Source organism: Notolepis coatsorum (genome assembly GCF_963971535.1).
Source record: "Notolepis coatsorum genome assembly, contig: SUPER_7_unloc_7, whole genome shotgun sequence".
Lineage (NCBI taxonomy): Eukaryota > Metazoa > Chordata > Actinopteri > Aulopiformes > Paralepididae > Notolepis > Notolepis coatsorum.
In genome coordinates, this window is record NW_028174874.1 from 367,390 (window position 1) to 386,124 (window position 18,735).

The following is an 18,735-nucleotide window of genomic DNA, read 5'->3' on the forward strand; positions in this document are numbered from 1 at the left end:
TGAATCACATTGATTAAATATAAAAATTTTAATACTAAACTATCCGATCCAATTTTTCCGGTTGAAGGTATACGCACAGCATGAGGATAGCAAAGGAATCACGATCGAAGCCAGTTGTGACCTGACCAGAGGCCAAGACTACAGTCTGGAGTGTGTTCCAGAGTATAGGCGGCAACCTACGGTCAGCATACCCCCCCCCCCACACACACACACACACACACACACACACACACACACACACACACACACACACACACACACACACACACACACACACACACACACACACATACACACATACACGTGCACACAAAACACACACTCACACACCTTCTAGTATCATCATACTGTATTCCGGTTGGAAAACCCTTACAGAAAAGTAAGCATTGCTTTTGTCATTTTGAAGTCTACATGTTAAAATAATAGCTCTACATTCTGACATCACTGATACAGAGTGTCTGGTCAGTAACATGGGTCTCCCAGTCCCTCCACTCTGCAGTAAACAGTCATCACTGATATAGAGTGTCTGGTCAGTAACATGGGTCTCCCAGTCCCTCCGCTCTGCAGTAAACAGCCATCACTGATATAGAGTGTCTGGTCAGTAACATGGGTCTCCCAGTCCCTCCGCTCTGCAGTAAACAGCCATCACTGATATAGTGTCTGGTCAGTAACATGGGTCTCCCAGTCCCTCCACTCTGCAGTAAACAGTCATCACTGATATAGAGTGTCTGGTCAGTAACATGGGTCTCCCAGTCCCTCCGCTCTGCAGTAAACACAAAATAAATTTTCTGGAATCCCGTTCTTACTTTATCCAATCAGGAGAGAGAACCCTAGATATTTTTACATTCAAGACATTTTGCCAAACCAAATGTTCTTACTGCACTGGCAGGTAATTTGCAACAAGCACTGCATAGACTCAGACACATTGCATGGAATAAACTTGTAATTTAAAGGTTCAGTCCACGTGGTCCTCATTGCCAGCCGGACAGAGTGAGGACTGTGTAGACTCAATCGCAACGGCTGTGTCTATGCGGTCCTCATTCTAAACAATCGAAAATCATTAGTGCACAATTAAAGGAATATGAATTACCGGTATATAAATGTTTTATTGCTTTTGATCTATTACAATTACTTTGTCATCTGTTCTCAGAGTGGGCAGTTTCGTCTGAATTATGGACCAAATTACCCTCCGACATTTGTAGTAAAAACGGATCCAAACGCAAGGGAGGTTGGATTGACGATAAGGGATCCACGTGATGGCTGTGCTGTTTGGAGTCGAGATGTTGACCTGCCAGGTAAATTCACTCCTTGAATGGAATGATCACAGTTATCAGAATTATCAGTTAAGTAATCTTTTGTTAAAATAAGTGTTAAGCAGCTCTACATTCCAACAGCCATCACTGATATATGGAGTGTCTGGTCAGTAACATGGGTCTCCCAGTCCCTCCACTCTGCAGTAAACACATCACTGATACAGAGTGTCTGGTCAGTAACATGGGTCTCCCAGTCCCTCCGCTCTGCAGTAAACAGCAATCACTGATATAGAGTGTCTTGGTCAGTAACATGGGTCTCCCAGTCCCTCCGCTCTGCAGTAAACAGCCATCACTGATATAGAGTGTCTGGTCAGTAACATGGGTCTCCCAGTCCCTCCGCTCTGCAGTAAACAGCCATCACTGATATAGAGTGTCTGGTCAGTAACATGGGTCTCCCAGTCCCTCCACTCTGCAGTAAACAGCCATCACTGATATAGAGTGTCTGGTCAGTAACATGGGTCTCCCAGTCCCTCCGCTCTGCAGTAAACAGACATCACTGATATAGAGTGTCTGGTCAGTAACATGGGTCTCTCAGTCCCTCCGCTCTGCAGTAAACAGAAAATACATTTTCTGAAATCCTGTTCTCACTTTATCCAATCAGGAGGGAGAACCCTAGATATTTTTACATTCAATAAATCTTGCCAAGCCAAATGTTCTTACTGCACTGGCAGGTCATTTTCTGTTTACTGCAGAGCGGAGGGACTGGGAGACCCATGTTACTGACCAGACACTCTGTATAAGTGATGGCTGTTTGAATGTAGAGCTACCGCAGTCTCAGGTCCACGTCCAACAGAACACTGAGCAGCTACTTCCACCGGGCGAACAGACTACTGACGGATAGACTCTGAATTATCACATGAGCAGACACACACAAAAGCACCTCCAGTGACTTACACAAGCACACTGATTACACGCACACACTGCTGCTACTTACACGGTAGAATAGTCTTTAAATACCCTGTATTATTGTATAGTTTGTATAGATCGTTGTGTATTGTTGTCTACAAAACTACTACGGTTGAGGAGCCAGGAAAAACAAGCATCTCACGTTTTTCTGAATATATGTACATTTAACCCCTTCACTACCACAGCGCAGGTGTTTAACCTGTAGTGTGGTAGTGAAAGGGTTAACCTTCTGTAGTGTGGTAGTGAAAGGGTTAACATTTTGTAGTGAAGGGGTTAACCCTTTGTAGTGGTAGTGAAAGGGTTACCGTTCTGTAGTGTGGTAGTGAAAGGGTTAGCCCTTTGTGGTAGTGAAAGGGTTACCGTTCTGTAGTGTGGTAGTGAAAGGGTTAGCCCTTTGTGGTAGTGAAAGGGTTAACCTTCTGTATTGCGGTAGTGAAAGGGTTAGCGTTAGCCCTTTGTGGTGTGGTAGTGAAAGCGTTAAAAAAGCTGTGACAATAAAATGATGTGAGTCTGAGCCGGCTCTGTTTCTCCGTGTCTGATGCCCCGTTTCTGTCCCTTCCCCTCCAGGTGGACAGGCAGCCGTGGCAGGAGGAGACGCCGGCTCCTCCTCTGCTCCTCGTCCTCTTGCTCCTCCCTCAATCTCTGCTCAGAATGGTGCATTCGTCACTGCTCATAACATGACTGACAACACTTTTAATGGAACGGTTAACATCACTTCTCCAGCAGGACACCAGCCTATCCCCCCCCCCAAATGCCCTTCTTTTTGCCATATCATGTGAAAATAATCCCACAGCGCACCCGCCGTCAACTGACGCTGGGCCGCAAGGAACAGTAGATAGTTGGCCCGGTCCCTCCCGCTGTGCGACGCACCCAAGGGGGGACCCCGACAGAAAGGGCCGGTTTGATACGGGAGAAGCTGTCATCAAACTGGTTGACACACACCCCCCCCCTGAACACCCATCTAGCGCATGCTGAGGAGTTGTTCTGCAGCTAGACACGCAAGGCATGAGGGGCATGGGCTCCTACACGCCGAAGCCCTGCAGTGATATTGCTATCACCCAAATCACGCTCCCCTCTTCTTTGCAGACCACTGCCGCTCTCACGGGAGTGGGAGACATCAGCGTGATACTAGGGCTGGGCGATATGGCCTAAATATGATATCACGATATTTTCTGACCTTTCGGCGATACACGATACACATCACGATGTTTTTCTTTTTTACCCCAAACAATTCATTATGAGGCTTACCAAGACAGTATTTGAGTTTGCAAGCTAACATTAAAGACAAAATAAAATACCCATGCATTTAGCATTTTTATATTAGATTTAGATTATTAGATTATATATTGCATATGAGATATTATATGATTTAGATATGAAATATGATGAATTGAAAATGGGGGACCCTGATGTAAACAAGACTAAAGTCTTTCTCTGGTCTGCATCCCCTTAACAATTGTATGTATTGAGCTGTACTGTACCCATTCTGCAATATGTTAAAGTTTTAAATCAATCAATCAATAAATAGCATTTTAGCATTTTTATGAAACTACTGTATATATGTATGTCTCTAAATGTTTTGATGAATTGAAAATGGAGGACCCTTATGTAAAAAAGCCGAAAGTCTTTTTCTGGTCTTCATCCTCCTGTACTGTATTGTACCCATTCTGCAACCTTTTAATACAGTTTTCATTCATTCATTCTGACGGAAACATAATCATTTTGATTGACAGTCGAGTCTGCCAATGACGTCACACCGCTTGCACCCGCCCTGCTGTTCTTAGCACCAATCGGCAAGCGTTATGACTTCCTGAATGTCCCGTGTGCTGAAGTGAACACTGTCAACAAAGCTACTAACGTTAGCTCCCCGCGGCCGTCGAGTAGGAGACCAGTGCTTCACACTACAGGATGACTAAATGAGGCATAATGATTTTACTACAACGAATGTTATAATAAAAGCCTTTCCATACATCTGTCTGATTGAAAACTTTATTAACAGACCGCGGAATGGGCATATCTCAGCACAGGCTGAGATATGAACGAGTAACGTGTGGACAGATTGACGCGACACAATCCTCTTGGGCAAAACATCACGATATCCACGATACGTTGAAAAAGTGTATCGTTAATGAACTGTACCCGATATTTATATAATATCGTCATATCGCCCAGCCCTACGTGATACCCCGCCTGGCGAAGGCGAGGCTGGGGTAACCCTTGCTGTGCATTCAACAGAAGAGGCCTCGAGTCCCCCTGCTGACCACTGTAGCTAGTGGCAGCTGTAACACCAGGCTCACCCATCACACAACGTGTGGTGCAGGAGCCACGCGACAGCACAACATTCTCACGGACAGACCCAGGCTCAGCCATCAACTGGGTGTCAGCCCCTGTCCCCATGAGAAGTGAAGAATGGGGCCGCATGCGCTTCAAAGAAGGTTCGCGGCCCGCAGCCAAAGGAAAACGATCAGAGCCCCGCTTCCGTGGGTAACAGAGAGAGGATTGAACGGGGAGCGGGCTGCTCGCGGCAGAATGACGACGGCTTGTTTTATCCAAGCCGAATTCACCCAAAATGGCCGATCCCTCGGCCGCCAAGGCTGTCGGTCTTGTGGATCCCTGTTGACTCTCCGCCCAGGGCACCACTGGCGGGGGAAACATGGCCGCCTGTCGAGGGCCTCGCCACAGTCGTTGACGAGGCCGTGCTCCCACCTCTGGCTGCACAGCGTGAGGCGGTGTGGGACCCAGATCAACAACCGCCTGCGCCTCCACAGAACGACCAAAAAGTCTTTCCGTGGAAAAAGTCGTGAGGAGAGAAAACCTATCCTCTTCCCCAAGAGGAGAGTGCTCCAACCAAACATGCCTAACAACAAACGTTGATAGCATCCTAATCCTCCCCGCAGTTATAGCTTGCGACTGAGTCAAGATCTCTATAACACCACAAACATGCAACATGTTTACAATGTCGGCTGGACCCATAGCCCCACTACCCGACGCCAATGTGGATAGGAAACTAGCCAGCTGAGCCATAACACTGGCCGCCGCTACAAACCATCCTGCAGCAGTATACCACTCATCCGTCCATACTGCCACCCTCCGAGCCGATTCGCTCTCAAGCATCGGCCGGGTGGGACATCGTTCATCCCTGCCGGGGCACAGGAACAAAGCTACCTGGCTACGTAGCCACGGTACACCCAGCCTGCACCCTGTTGTTAGCCCTTTTACTTGTAAAAAAGGTAAATAAGACTCAGCGAAACCCCCCACATTAGCAACCGACTGACCTTCATCAATGAACCGGGCAAGAGGAGGGAAAAGCGGCAACGTCCCGCGGCAGGGAATATTAGAACAACGACCCATTTCAGCATCAACATTAGCATTAGCAGTAGCATTAGTAGCATTAGCGTTAGCAGCATGCTCCAGGATCGCCAGGAAATCGGCCACTGCAGTGGAACGTTCACCAAGCCACCCCGGCCCTGGCGCCGAAACACACTTCACAGCATTACCAATACCAACATTGATGCCTGATGACACAGGGCCTACCTGTGTACAAGCCGGCTCGATAGCCAAACCTTGTACGCTGCCCCTTGGTCTGCTGCCGCCAGACGAGGAAACATCAACATAGGCCCGACGTGTCGCTGAAACATGCCCCGAAGATTCCAGGAGTAAGCAAACCTCCGGTAGGCTTTCAACATTACGCAATTTCTCTAATCTTTTCATAACAACTAGTTACATAAGGCGCACTGCGACCGTTATGATGGAAACGAAAATAGAGGAAGAGTGTTTGGTGACCATGCCTAGTGTCTTATAGGCTACGCCTCCATAGGGGCGGGACCCTGCAAGTGATGGGCGTATTTGTTTTTTCGTTGGTGGAGTACAATAGGTACATGAGATGAGGTATATCTCGATAGGCTTAAGAGCGGGACGCGATGGCCAAGTACGATAATATAACCACTGTTTGCCATTGGTGTCATTAATAACCTTAATTAATAACATACAATCTATTTTGATGTCGGTATTAGTTAGCCTATATAAACAATAATACGAGAGCATATACAAGAACCTTTCTATTCACATAACTGAATTTGTGATGGAGCTTTGACAGGTGGTACAGTAACAGTCTATTGCTCGATCCATCTCCAATATCACGATGGACCGTGCCATGTAGCCTATGTGATCAATAAAAACGCGAACTTGAATTCCATCATCATATTTATATGTTGTGTCTGTCCACTGTTTGTTACTTTGTTATTTCCCCCCCCCCCCCTATCTATGTAAAGCGACCTTGGGTCTCTTGAAAGGTGCTATATAAAATTAAACTATTATTGTTATTATTATTATTATTATTATTATTATTATTATTATTATTATTATTATTATTATTATTATTATTATTGTTATTATTATCACGTCTGTGCGGGAGCTCACAAATAGACTGTTAGTCTCAGTGAAGTTTTAACGGAGGTCATCTATTCTAACCAACAAATTGAAGTAGAAAGCATTTCGTTGTGACCAATCTTATTTGGAAACATGACACACAAAATATTTGTATTTCGCTTTTTATTTGAAACAATATTTAATCGCGTTTGGAGGTGGGTGTTCTGCGTCTGCCCCCCGTGCCAAACAAGCAGGCCAACCTCTTGTTCGAGCGTGAGCCCGTTATAATTACACTATTACGCTATTTTACAATTAACTATAATGAATTACGGTTCATTAGGGCTGGGCGATATGGCCTAAATATGATATCACGATATTTTCTGACCTTTCGGCGATACACGATACGCATCACGATGTTTTTCTTTTTTTCCCCAAACAATTCATTATGAGGCTTACCAAGACAGTATTCGAGTTTGCAAGCTAACATTAAAGACAAAATAAAATACCCATGCATTTAGCATTTTTATATTATATATTAGATTTAGATTATTGGATTATTAGATTATATATTGCATATATTTAGCAATGAGATATTATATGATTTAGATATGAAATATGATGAATTGAAAATGGGGGACCCTGATGTAAACAAGACGAAAGTCTTTCTCTGGTCTGCATCCCCTTAACAATTGTATGTATTGAGCTGTACTGTACCCATTCTGCAATATGTTAATAAAGTTTTAAATCAATCAATCAATAGGATTTTAGCATTTTTATGAAACTACTGTATATTTGTATGTCTCTAAATGTTTTGATGAATTGAAAATGGAGGACCCTTAAAAAAGCCGAAAGTCTTTTTCTGGTCTTCATCCTCCAGTCAGTCCACTGTTGTTGTATTGAGCTGTACTGTATTGTACCCATTCTGCAATCGTTAATAACGTTCATTCATTCAATCATTCAGCCGGCAACAGAATAATTTTGATTGACAGTCGAGTCTGCCAATTACGTCACACCGCTTGTACCCGCCCTACTGTTCTTAGCACCAATCGGCAAGCAGCGCTATTGTTTTTTTACATTCCTGAATGCCCTCCATTGATTTTAACGAGAGCTCAGCTCAACGACAACAACAACAGCTCACCGCAGCCGACGAGTGATTACTAGCGCACCGCAGCATGACAACGAGGCATAATGATTTTACTGCAACAAATGTTATAATAAAAGCCTTTCCATACATCTGTCTGATTGAAAACTTTATTAACAGACCGCAGAATGGGCACGCACAACTCGGCACGGACTGAGATATGAACAGTAACGCTTGCTATCTATGTCGTCATCGGACGTTGCCATGTTTGGGTAAATACGCTGATGTGTAACTATATAACGTGTAACTATATAATGTTAATGGCACAAAACGAATGCCTTTGTTAATCATAAGTACTAACTTTGATGCAGTAGTGTGTGTGTGGGAGCGGCGTTGTTCAAAAGTTTGAACGGGGTGGACCAGATTGACGCGACACAATCCTCTTGGGCAAAACATCACGATATCCACGATACGTTAAAAAAGTGTATCGTTAATGAACTGTACCCGATATTTATATAATATCGTCATATCGCCCAGCCCTACGGTTCATACAGAACACGCGCCAGTGTTGGAAGTAATGCACGAAAGCTTATTTCCGCGTTGCAATAATAATATTCTACCACCGGGCGCCAAGCACACGTTCAAATTGATAAGTCACACACTTTGCTTAGAAATGATCGTACGCACGGTTTACGCACATATCTGTGCGTACGCACCATTGATAAATGAGGGCCTGGTCCCCAAGCGGGAATCGAACCCTGGACCTTCTTGCTGTGAGGCGACAGTGTTAACCACTACACCACCGTGCCTCTGCAGAGCATTAAAGGAGAGTTGCGGGTCAGAGTCAGCAATACAATATACAATAGTGTAATCTGCATGATGATAAATTTGACAGCCACTTAAAGGTGCTATAGATAATAATAATGCAGGACTTAGGAAGTCTTTATTTGGCATGCAAACGACACACACATGCGATGGGCGGCACACACACACAGGAACACACACATGCAATTTTCTTGTGTCGCCTAATGCGATTGAGTCTCTGCATTTGACCCATCCCGTCGTCCTTCCCCCCATGGGCAGCCGGGAGCAGCTAGGGCATCGACGTGAGCCGGGGACCAATCCAAGTGCTCCTGCCCGTCTTCGTCAAGGACGCCACAGCGTTAGCGATCTGTTGTTGTGCATGTTTTTCCATTGGATTTATCTTATCGGGGGGAAACCCTTGCGAGCACGGGGAGAACATGCAAACTCCACACAGAAAGGCCTGGGAGATACCCCACCTGGGTAACTGGCATCATGGAAACCTGGTCCCCAAGCGGGAATCGAACCCTGGACCTTCTTGCTGTGAGGCGACAGTTAACCACTACACCACCGTGCCGCTAGATAACATTCAGCCACTAGATGCACCAGCATGTAATTTATCCAATCAGGTGCATTCCACATGGGGAAATTAATGGGAAGAAGGGAGGGGATACAGGCATGCAACATGTAAACAACATTCATTTTGGACCCACTGTCATGAACCAAACTCAAGGTACAGACAAAACAAGGGAGACCACACAAGTACTTGAGGATTTTTTAAGAAAAGTGATTTAATTATACTATTAAACTATTTACAAACAAAAGAATTTAAAGAATGAATGGATCAGTAATATCAGTGATGTAGTGAGTGCATGAGTGAATCAGTGTGTGGTGCGTGTAAGTGATAGTATGAGAAACAACCAAACCAATTTAAACAAACAAAATGGACCAGCTTGGAGGAGAGACAGCCAGACAATGGAGAAGCCAGTCCTTTTACACAGGTGTAGCTCCTCCTCCTGACACACCTGCATAGGTGTGTCTGATTGCCAAGCTGTGGATGACAGACAGGTTAATGGAGATATCCAGGTATATCCCAGAGTCAACCTGTAGGAGAGGGATGGGGTTGTCACACCCACAAAAATATTATAAAAACAAAACAGAAAATCAATGAATCAATATTGTTTTGGGGGGGAGAGCAATTATTTTAGTCCACACCTTTCTTTTGATTTTAAATGATTAAATACAATGTTATCTATAGCACCTTTAATTATGTAAAATGTTGTCGTCATGTTTTCTCATGCATTTACCTCTAGCCGTTTTTTTGTATTGTATATTCTTAGGCATATATGTTTCAATGTTTGGGTATGCTTATCGCTTGTTTATGATATGTGGCCGTTATTGCAACCCTGCTCGTTCTTCTGACGTGGAGGGTCGTTCGTTCACGTGAAATGTCCTAACCGGAAACTAGGGAGTTGATTAAAAGGTTTGGTTATACGGAAGTAACCCACTCACAAGCTGATATGAGAAAGTCCATATAAATCACACTAATTAAAATGTATTAAGTATTGTGCATTATGGCGTCTAATTTAATTCTGTTCGATTCATATTTTAATAAACAGGGCTCTGCTGGTTCCCGCAAAATTAAATCACGTTGCGGAACTTCCGCATTGTGATTATTTTGGCGTCGCTGTCCAAACGTTATTACACTGTTACGTCTGGTACTCTAGCGAGTGCCAGCACTTTAACTAGTGTTCTAACTATTGCGACAGTGTCGTGTTATTCTGTTGAGTTTCACGTTACGGCATATGGCCATACGTGACGTTGACGTTGATGTTCTGGTGTACGTTAGAATGCATGTGTCTTGAGTTCAGTAAACACCGACATGCTGAAACTACGTGTTGTCTGATTCTTCCAACATAACATTGGCGACGAGAGATGGCTGAATTATCTATCCCACCCCCTCCACCCTTCCTACCGCTGCCCGGTGAGCCGCCCGTCCCGTGGGCGCGTTGGATTTCCTCGTTCGAGACGTATATCCTGGCTACCGGTTTGGACTTGTCCGCGGTGAGAAAACGTGCATTACTACAGCACTGTTTAGGCGTGGAGGGACAGCGTGTGTGTGAAACGCTCGGCACATTAGACAGTGACACATATACGTCGGTGGTGGCGCTCCTAAAGGGACATTTCGCCACTCCACAGACTGCACTCCTCCGTCGAGTTGTGTTCCGACGGAGACATCAACGTACTGGCGAGTCAATAACGCAGTACGTCGCGGACCTACGGGGCTTGGCTAGCTCATGCAAATTCGGGGCATTACAGGATGAAATGGTGAGAGACCAACTCATATTGAACACTGACAGTGATAAAATCAGGGAAAGACTACTGTTGGAAAATGATGAGCTGACATTAGCAGTAGCTATTAGACTAGCAGTGCAGGTGGAATCTGCTATGAACTGTGCAGCTAGTTTGTCTACCTCCCCCCGCCCCAACACACACATGCCAGTAGAGGCTGCGAGCACGCTCAGCTCAAGGGTGTCCCTCCTCAATGTGAGTGCAGACGACGGCGGGGACAATATACTGCTAGCCTCCCAGTCACGTGACCGCTCACGCCAGCCGTGCGGGAATTGTGGCTCCCTTTCACACAACTCCAGAGCCCAGACCTGCCCTGCCCGTGGCAAAGCCTGCTCCAACTGCGGGAGGCTAAACCACTTCCAAAAGGTCTGCAGGTCAGCCCCAGCTAGCGCTTCCAAGCCACCGACCACTATCATCCATAATGTCAGCTCAGGACGAGTGCCATTCAAAACATGTTCATTGGTGGTTGGTGACATCACACTGCCCCTCCTCCTCGACACTGGAGCCACAGTGTCTCTATTGAATTGGGCGACATACTCTCAATTCTTCTCCCACAAACCACTGGGCCCGCCCACCACCACCCTGCGAGGCTACGCCGACTCCAAGATTGACATCGTTGGCTCCCTCCAGCTGCCGGTGAGGTACGGAGAAAGGACACTGCCTGCCTTCAATTTCAACATCGCACGCCGAGGGACCAACCTCCTCGGCCTCGACCTCTTCAGTGGCCTCGGTTTCTCTCTGCTGGACACCACAGGCTCAGAGATCCACACCGTCACCGCTGTCTCCTGGCAGCAACAGTGGCCGGCACTGTTCAACGGCGTGGGCTGCCTCCAGGGTTTCGCTCACCAGCCCCTGCTAGACCAAAAAGTGACTCCGGTCATCCAGCCCCTTCGCCGCTCCCCCCTGGCTCTCCGTGAGGGCATCGCCACCGAGTTACAGAAGATGCTGGACAACGACATCATCGAACAGGTGAACGCGTCACCCTGGATCTCCAACTTGGTGGTAGCAAAGAAGAAGACAGGGGACCTGCGACTCTGCGTGGACATGAGAGCGGTAAACAAGGCCATCGTCCCTGACAAATACCCCCTGCCAACCACAGAGGAGCTCACCGCCCAGTTCCACGGGTCCAAGGTGTTCTCTAAGCTGGACCTTCGTCAGGGGTACCTCCAGGTGCCACTACACCCAGAGAGCCGCAACCTCACCGCGTTCATCACCCACAGGGGGGTCTTCCGTTACAAACGCATGGCTTTTGGCTTAAGCTCCGCCCCCAGCTGCTTCCAAAAGATCATGGCCTCCGTCTTCGCCGGGATCCCCGGGGTGGCCATCTACCTCGATGACATCGTGGTGCACGGGGCCAACGCCGAGAGTCACGACGCGAGCCTCCACAGTGTCTTAAGTGCGATGGCGAAGCACCACCTCACACTCAACGGCGAGAAGTGTGTCTTTGCCACCACGACCATTGACTTTGTTGGGTTCCGCCTCTCGGCTGACGGCATGTACCCGCTCCAGTCAAACACAGAGGCCATACACAGTGTCCCAGAGCCCACCTCAGCGGCCCAGGTGGCCTCTTTCCTGGGCATGACGGCGTACTACCTCCGCTTCCTGCCACACTACTCCGACACAACTGCACCGCTGCGGAAGCTGTTGAAGCAGGACGAGCCCTGGCTCTGGACGCCTGCCTGCTCGAAGGCTGTGCGCCTCCTCAAGTCCCAGCTCACCTCATCACCAGTCCTGGCGTTTTTCGACCTAGACAGCACCACCCTCGTCACGTGTGACGCCTCCGCCGCAGCCGTGGGCGCGGTACTGTCACAGCTGCACGGGGGTGTGGAGAGGCCGGTCGCTTTCGCTTCACGGGCCCTTAGCCCCACAGAACAGAGGTACTCAGTGGGGGAGCGAGAGGCCCTGGCCTGCATCTGGGCATGTGAGCGCTGGCATATGTACCTCTACGGCCGCTCATTCACGCTTAGGACGGACCACCAGGCTCTCACTACCCTCCTCGCCACGTCAGGCACTGGCCACAAACCGCTCCGCCTCCACCGCTGGGCTGACCGCCTGCAGCAGTACAACTTCGGTTTGCAATTCACGCCGGGCCGGGACAACGTAGTAGCTGACCTACTGTCACGCGCCATCCCCAGTTCCCCCACGGCCCCGCCCTCGACTCCCGATCGGGATCAGGCTGAGCATGACCTGGTCCAGCTCCTCCACACTCCCCTCCAAGAGACAGTGTCGCTGCAGGAGCTCCAGGACGCCTCGTCTGCTGACCCTGTCCTCTCTGCGCTCTCAACCTACATCAGGCAGGGTTGGCCGGCGAGGACACCTGACGAGCTGCTTCCCTATAGCAGACTCCGGGACGAGTTGTCATGCTGGAACGACTCCTGCGTCGCTCGTGGGCTCTGTACTGTGGTCCCGAGTGTCCTTCGGGCGCGTGTCCTTGCTATGGCGCACGAGGGCCACTTGGGCATAGTCAGGCTCAAACAGCGGTGTCGTGACTTGGTGTGGTGGCCAGGCATCGACAGGGAAATCGAGACCCTGGTCAAGGACTGTACTGCCTGTCTTCTGAGCGGGAAGACCAGGGCCCCAGCCCCGCCCCCACCCATGCAGCCATTGGACTGGCCGTCCCAACCCTGGGAGCACCTGCAGCTCGACGTCTGTGGTGAACTGCACGGGGTACCGCATCACCAGCGTTTCCTCGCTGTGATCTACGACCTCCACTCCAAGTGGCCTGAGGTGGCGCCCGTGGGCTCGGTCACAGCCGGGGTGCTGATTGAGATTCTCGAGTCCCTGTTCACACGCTGGGGCCTGCCCAAGAGGATCACGACAGACAATGGGCCCCAAATGATCTCCCACGAACTGGCCTCCTACCTGGGGGGTAAGGGGATACGTCATATCCGCACGTCGTTCTACAACCCGGCTGCGAACGGGGGGGTGGAACGGCTGAACCAATCCCTGAAGAATGGCATCAGGGCCCACCTGGCACAAGGGTGCACATTCATCAACGGTCTCCAACAGACGCTCCTGCACTACAGGGCCACTCAACACGCCACCACAGGCGTCTCCCCAGCCTCCCTCATGCTAGGGCGCGAGTTTCAGCTGCCCCTGGACAGGCTGCGCCCTACTCCGGCTCAGGCTCCAGCCCACCCGCTTCAAGCCACAGTCAACGCACGCCAGCGCCGGATGAAGGACCGTTTCGACAGGACCCGACATGCGAGACCACCTACCATCGCCGTCTCAGACTGGGTCAGGATTCGGCGACCCCACCGGGACAACAAGCTCCGGTCATTCTGGTCTGACCCGGTCCAGGTCAGACAGCAGCTTGGCCCGGCCTCATTCAGGCTGGCTGATGGGACGCGTTGGCATGCTGGCCGACTGCGCAGGGTGCAGGCTCCCGCTGCCCCGGGACAGGGTGTGCCCGCGGCTGTAGCTCTGCAGGACAGACGATTCAATGACGTTGCAGCCCCAGCACCCGCGGCTATAGCTCTGCAGGACAGACAATTTGATGATGTTGCAGCCCCAGCACCCGCGGCTCAGCCTGAGGCTGCGGGACCTCCGCCGTTGGCTGTTGCAGTGCCCGGGCCCCGCCCACTCCGAGCGCGCAACAGGCCTGCACACCTGAATGACTTTGAGACTGAGTATCACTCCTAGGTTGAGTGAAGGGGGGGGAAATGTTACGTCTGGTACTCTAGCGAGTGCCAGCACTTTAACTAGTGTTCTAACTATTGCGACAGTGTCGTGTTATTCTGTTGAGTTTCACGTTACGGCATATGGCCATACGTGACGTTGACGTTGATGTTCTGGTGTACGTTAGAATGCATGTGTCTTGAGTTCAGTAAACACCGACATGCTGAAACTACGTGTTGTCTGATTCTTCCAACATAACATACACGTATAGATCGTATGCTAGACCAGGAAGTGACTTTGCATAGCAGCTAGCGAGCTTGCATTGGGGAAGCTTGGAGGATTTCGACCACAGAAAAATCCCATTTTATGGATAGCTATGGTTGGTTATAATTATCGGTAGTTGAGCTAATTCTAAGTAAATTATCGAAACGACAACATTACACGGTGGTTACGTTCATAAAATCACGCCAGCTCGCGTGCTAGCGGAACCTATTTTAGCTAATGTTAGCTGGCTTGCTAGCTGGTCAACATTTAGCTAGATTATTGTTAGCTAACTAGTTAGTTACGCTTGTTAGCTATGGCACGGTGTGACGTTGGAGGTTTTGCTCTAGCAAATTTTGTTACTGCACTGGCAGATTATTTTACTTGTTTCAACCACTTAAAACTAGTTTTTATTTCTTATTTTAGTCGTTGCAGTGTGGAGCTCTCTTTCCTGATTGGATAAAGTGAGAACGAGATACCAGGAAATGTATGTTCTGTTTACTGCAGAGTGGAGGGACTGGGAGACCCATGTTACTGACCAGACGCTCTGTATCAGTGATGGCTGTTTACTGAAGAGCTGAGGGACTGGGAGACCCATGTTACTGACCAGACGCTCTGTATCAGTGATGGCTGTTTACTGAAGAGCTGAGGGACTGGGAGACCCATGTTACTGACCAGACGCTCTGTATCAGTGATGGCTGTTTGAATGTAGAGCTACCGCAGTCTCAGGTCCACGTCCAACAGAACACTGAGCAGCTACTTCCACCGGGCGAACAGACTACTGACGGATAGACTCTGAATTATCACATGAGCAGACACACACACAAAAGCACTGTAACCTTTTCAACCTTTCACTGCGACAATACACAGAAGGTTAACCCTTTCACTGCCACACAACAGCCGGTTAACCCTTTCACTGCCACACTACAGAAGGTTAACCCTTGGTAGTGTGATAGTAAAGGGTTAACCTGTAGTGTGAAAGTGTGGCTTTTTTGTTATTGTTTGTTGTATTCATTGCATGTTCGAAATAAAGACTTCAAATCAAATCAAAGGGTTAAGTGACTTACACACCACACAAGCACACTTATTACACGTACTGCTGCTACAGTACTTACACTGTAGAATATCTTTATTTTTTATATATATTTTATCCATTGTTTTTTTACCCTGTATTATTGTATAGATCGTTGTGTATTGTTGTCTACAAAACTACTACGGTTGAGGAGCCAGGAAAAACAAGCATCTCACGTTTTTTTGTTTTTTTTAATATATGTACTTTTAACCCTTTCACTACCACAGCACAGGTGGTTAACCTGTAGTGTGGTCGTGAAATGGTCAACCTTCTGTAGTGTGGTAGTGAAATGGTCAACCTTCTGTAGTGTGGTAGTGAAAGGGTTAACCTTTTGTAGTGAATGTGTTAACCCTTTGTAGTGTGGTAGTGAAAGGGTTAACCTTCTGTAGTATGGTAGTGAAAGGGTTAACCTTTGTGGTAGTGAAAGGGTTAACCTTCTGTAGTGTGGTAGTGAAAGGGTTAACCTTTGTGGTAGTGAAGGGGTTAGCCCTTTGTGGTGTGGTAGTGAAAGGGTTAACCTTGTGTAGTGTGGTAGTGAAAGGGTTAACTTTGTGTAGTGTGGTAGTTAAAGGGTTAACCTTCTGTAGTGTGGTAGTGAAAGGGTTAACCTTCTGTAGTGTGGTAGTGAAAGGTTAAAAAAGCTGTGACAATAAAATAATCGGAATCTGGTTACCTTTTTTTTTTTATCCACTTTTTCTCCCATTTTTCTATATTTTTTCTCCCATCCCAATTTCGTATCATCCAATTCAACCCTCCCCTGTCACGAACGCTGTTTCTTGCCTCCCACAAGCCGGCTGCAATGTGGACTAAGTCATACATAGCACAAGTCCCCTCCGGTACTTGAGGTAACAGCAGTCGCATCTTTTCACCTGCGCAGCTCGATCTCTCAGTGTCGAGGAGTAACGCGTGGGAGGCTCACGCTGCCCCCGACACTTCCTGATTCTACTGCGCAGGCGCACCAACCGACTTGTAGGAGTCGCTTGTTCACAACGTTCGATCCCCACCCTTCAGTTTCCCTCCCCGTAATACGGCCAATGTGTATTACTGCGGACGACCAGCTAAACTGAAAACAATGTGGAGAGCTGGATTCGAACACGCGAACCCAGCGTCTCTACATTGGTGGCGAGTGCCTTGCCCACTACACCACCTAGCCGCCCCTGAATCTGGTTACTTAATAGTCTTTGTCTAACTGGTTACTTAATAAACGTCTTTGTCTAACTGGTTACTTAATACACGTCTTTGTCTAACTGGTTACTTAATAAACGTCTTTGTCTAACTGGTTACTTAATAAACGTCTTTGTCTAACTGGTTACTTAATAAACGTCTTTGTCTAACTGGTTACTTAATAAACGTCTTTGTCTAACTGGTTACTTAATAAACGTCTTTGTCTAACTGGTTACTTAATAAACGTCTTTGTCTAACTGGTTACTTAATAAAAGTCTTTGTCTAACTGGTTACTTAATAAACGTCTTTGTCTAACTGGTTACTTAATAAACGTCTTTGTCTAACTGGTTACTTAATAAAAGTCTTTGTCTAACTGGTTACTTAATAAACGTCTTTGTCTAACTGGTTACTTAATAAACGTCTTTGTCTAACTGGTTACTTAATAAACGTCTTATCTTCCAGATCATGATGTAGGTCCCGGTCCAAGTGGAACCCAGGTGCCGTCCCAAGTGGAGGAAAGGCTGCTCTCAGTTCGAACACAATTTATCAAGAGAGCGTCTGACGATCTTTTGGACACGTTGTTGGGTGAACTTCTGAGACAGGGGGTCATAAACGATGGTGAAATGGAGGCAGCCATGGACACGAGAGACAGGGCGTCCAAAGCACGGTACACCATTGACGAGGTGCGACGAAAGGGAAGAGAAGCCTGTTCAAAGTTTGAAACCATCATTCACGACCAAGACCCTAACCTTTTCAGACAGCTTATGCTAAGCTGAGAGAGGGAGAGAGAGAGGGAGAGACCATATGCCACCTTGTGGCTTTACTTTTTGTATATACAACAAACTTGATTCTTGTACCGGATCTCCTCTCTGGTAAACAAGAATACCCTGAAGACTCTGGCAGGAGCACTCATTCAAGGGTACTACGACTATGCTTGCACCTCATGGTACCAAAGCACCTCAAAGGCGCTAAAAACAAAATTACAAACATCTCAAAACAAACTGGTCAGACTACTGCTTGACCTTACTCCTAGAACCCACCTCACCCCTGCCCACTTTGACAACCTAGGATGGCTTAGAGTAGACGACAGAGTACAGCAACTTGCAATGGGCCTGGTCTACAAGATACACTACACGACCAAGGTACCCATGTACATGTCAAAATACTTCCCAAAGGTCAGTGAATACCACGATCACAACACCAGAGGGAGCTCCACAAATCATGTTAAACCCAGATTCGGCTCAAACAAGGGACTAAACACATTTCGCAATTATGCCACATCAATGTGGAACGCCCTACCCAAAGCTGTAAAGGAATGTGAATCACTACCCACTTTCAAAAACACTCTAAAAAAACACCTACAGGAGACTGCAATTCGAAACTGGCCCCTGCAAATGTCCTAACACAACCCCCTCCAATGTACAGTAAATCACCAAGTATGGTCTTGTCAATATTCCAATGTACAGTTTTGCTTGTATAGTTGTACAGTGTCCCCCACTCACCCCTCATACCAACCCCCCCACCCAACCAACTCCAATGTACAGTCCCCCCCACCTACCAAACCTCCTCCAATGTACAGTTTCTACGTCAAATGTATATACTCTTTTTTTTCTGGACTCTTTTCGTATCACAAACAGTACTGTATTTGCAAATCTGGTATGTCATAAATGTATAGATGTAGCAGTACTGTCGATGAATTGAAAATGGGGGACCCTGATGTAAACAAGACAAACGTCTTTCTCTGGTCTGCATCCCCTTAACAATTGTATGTATTGAGCTGTACTGTACCCATTCTGCAA

The 18,735-nt window shown here is 47.6% G+C and overlaps 1 protein-coding gene and 1 long non-coding RNA gene across 2 annotated transcripts in view; both read left to right on the top strand.

Annotated features, from left to right (window-relative positions):
- LOC311232773 (uncharacterized protein) overlaps positions 1 to 17,877 on the top strand; it is a gene marked incomplete at its 5' end in the record, with an annotated part of 152,562 nt that extends 134,685 nt beyond the window's left edge. The window contains one exon of the mRNA XM_084338352.1: positions 17,399 to 17,877. Coding sequence (XP_084194478.1) covers positions 17,399 to 17,712 — 314 coding nt within the window. The 3' untranslated portion in view covers positions 17,713 to 17,877. The remainder of the gene's footprint in view (positions 1 to 17,398) is intronic.
- Positions 68 to 3,630, top strand: LOC311232770. The gene is made up of 3 exons (XR_014619973.1): positions 68 to 181; positions 1,151 to 1,295; positions 2,787 to 3,630. It is a non-coding gene; the product is annotated as an uncharacterized lncRNA (long non-coding RNA).
- Positions 17,878 to 18,735: the final 858 nt, after the last annotated feature.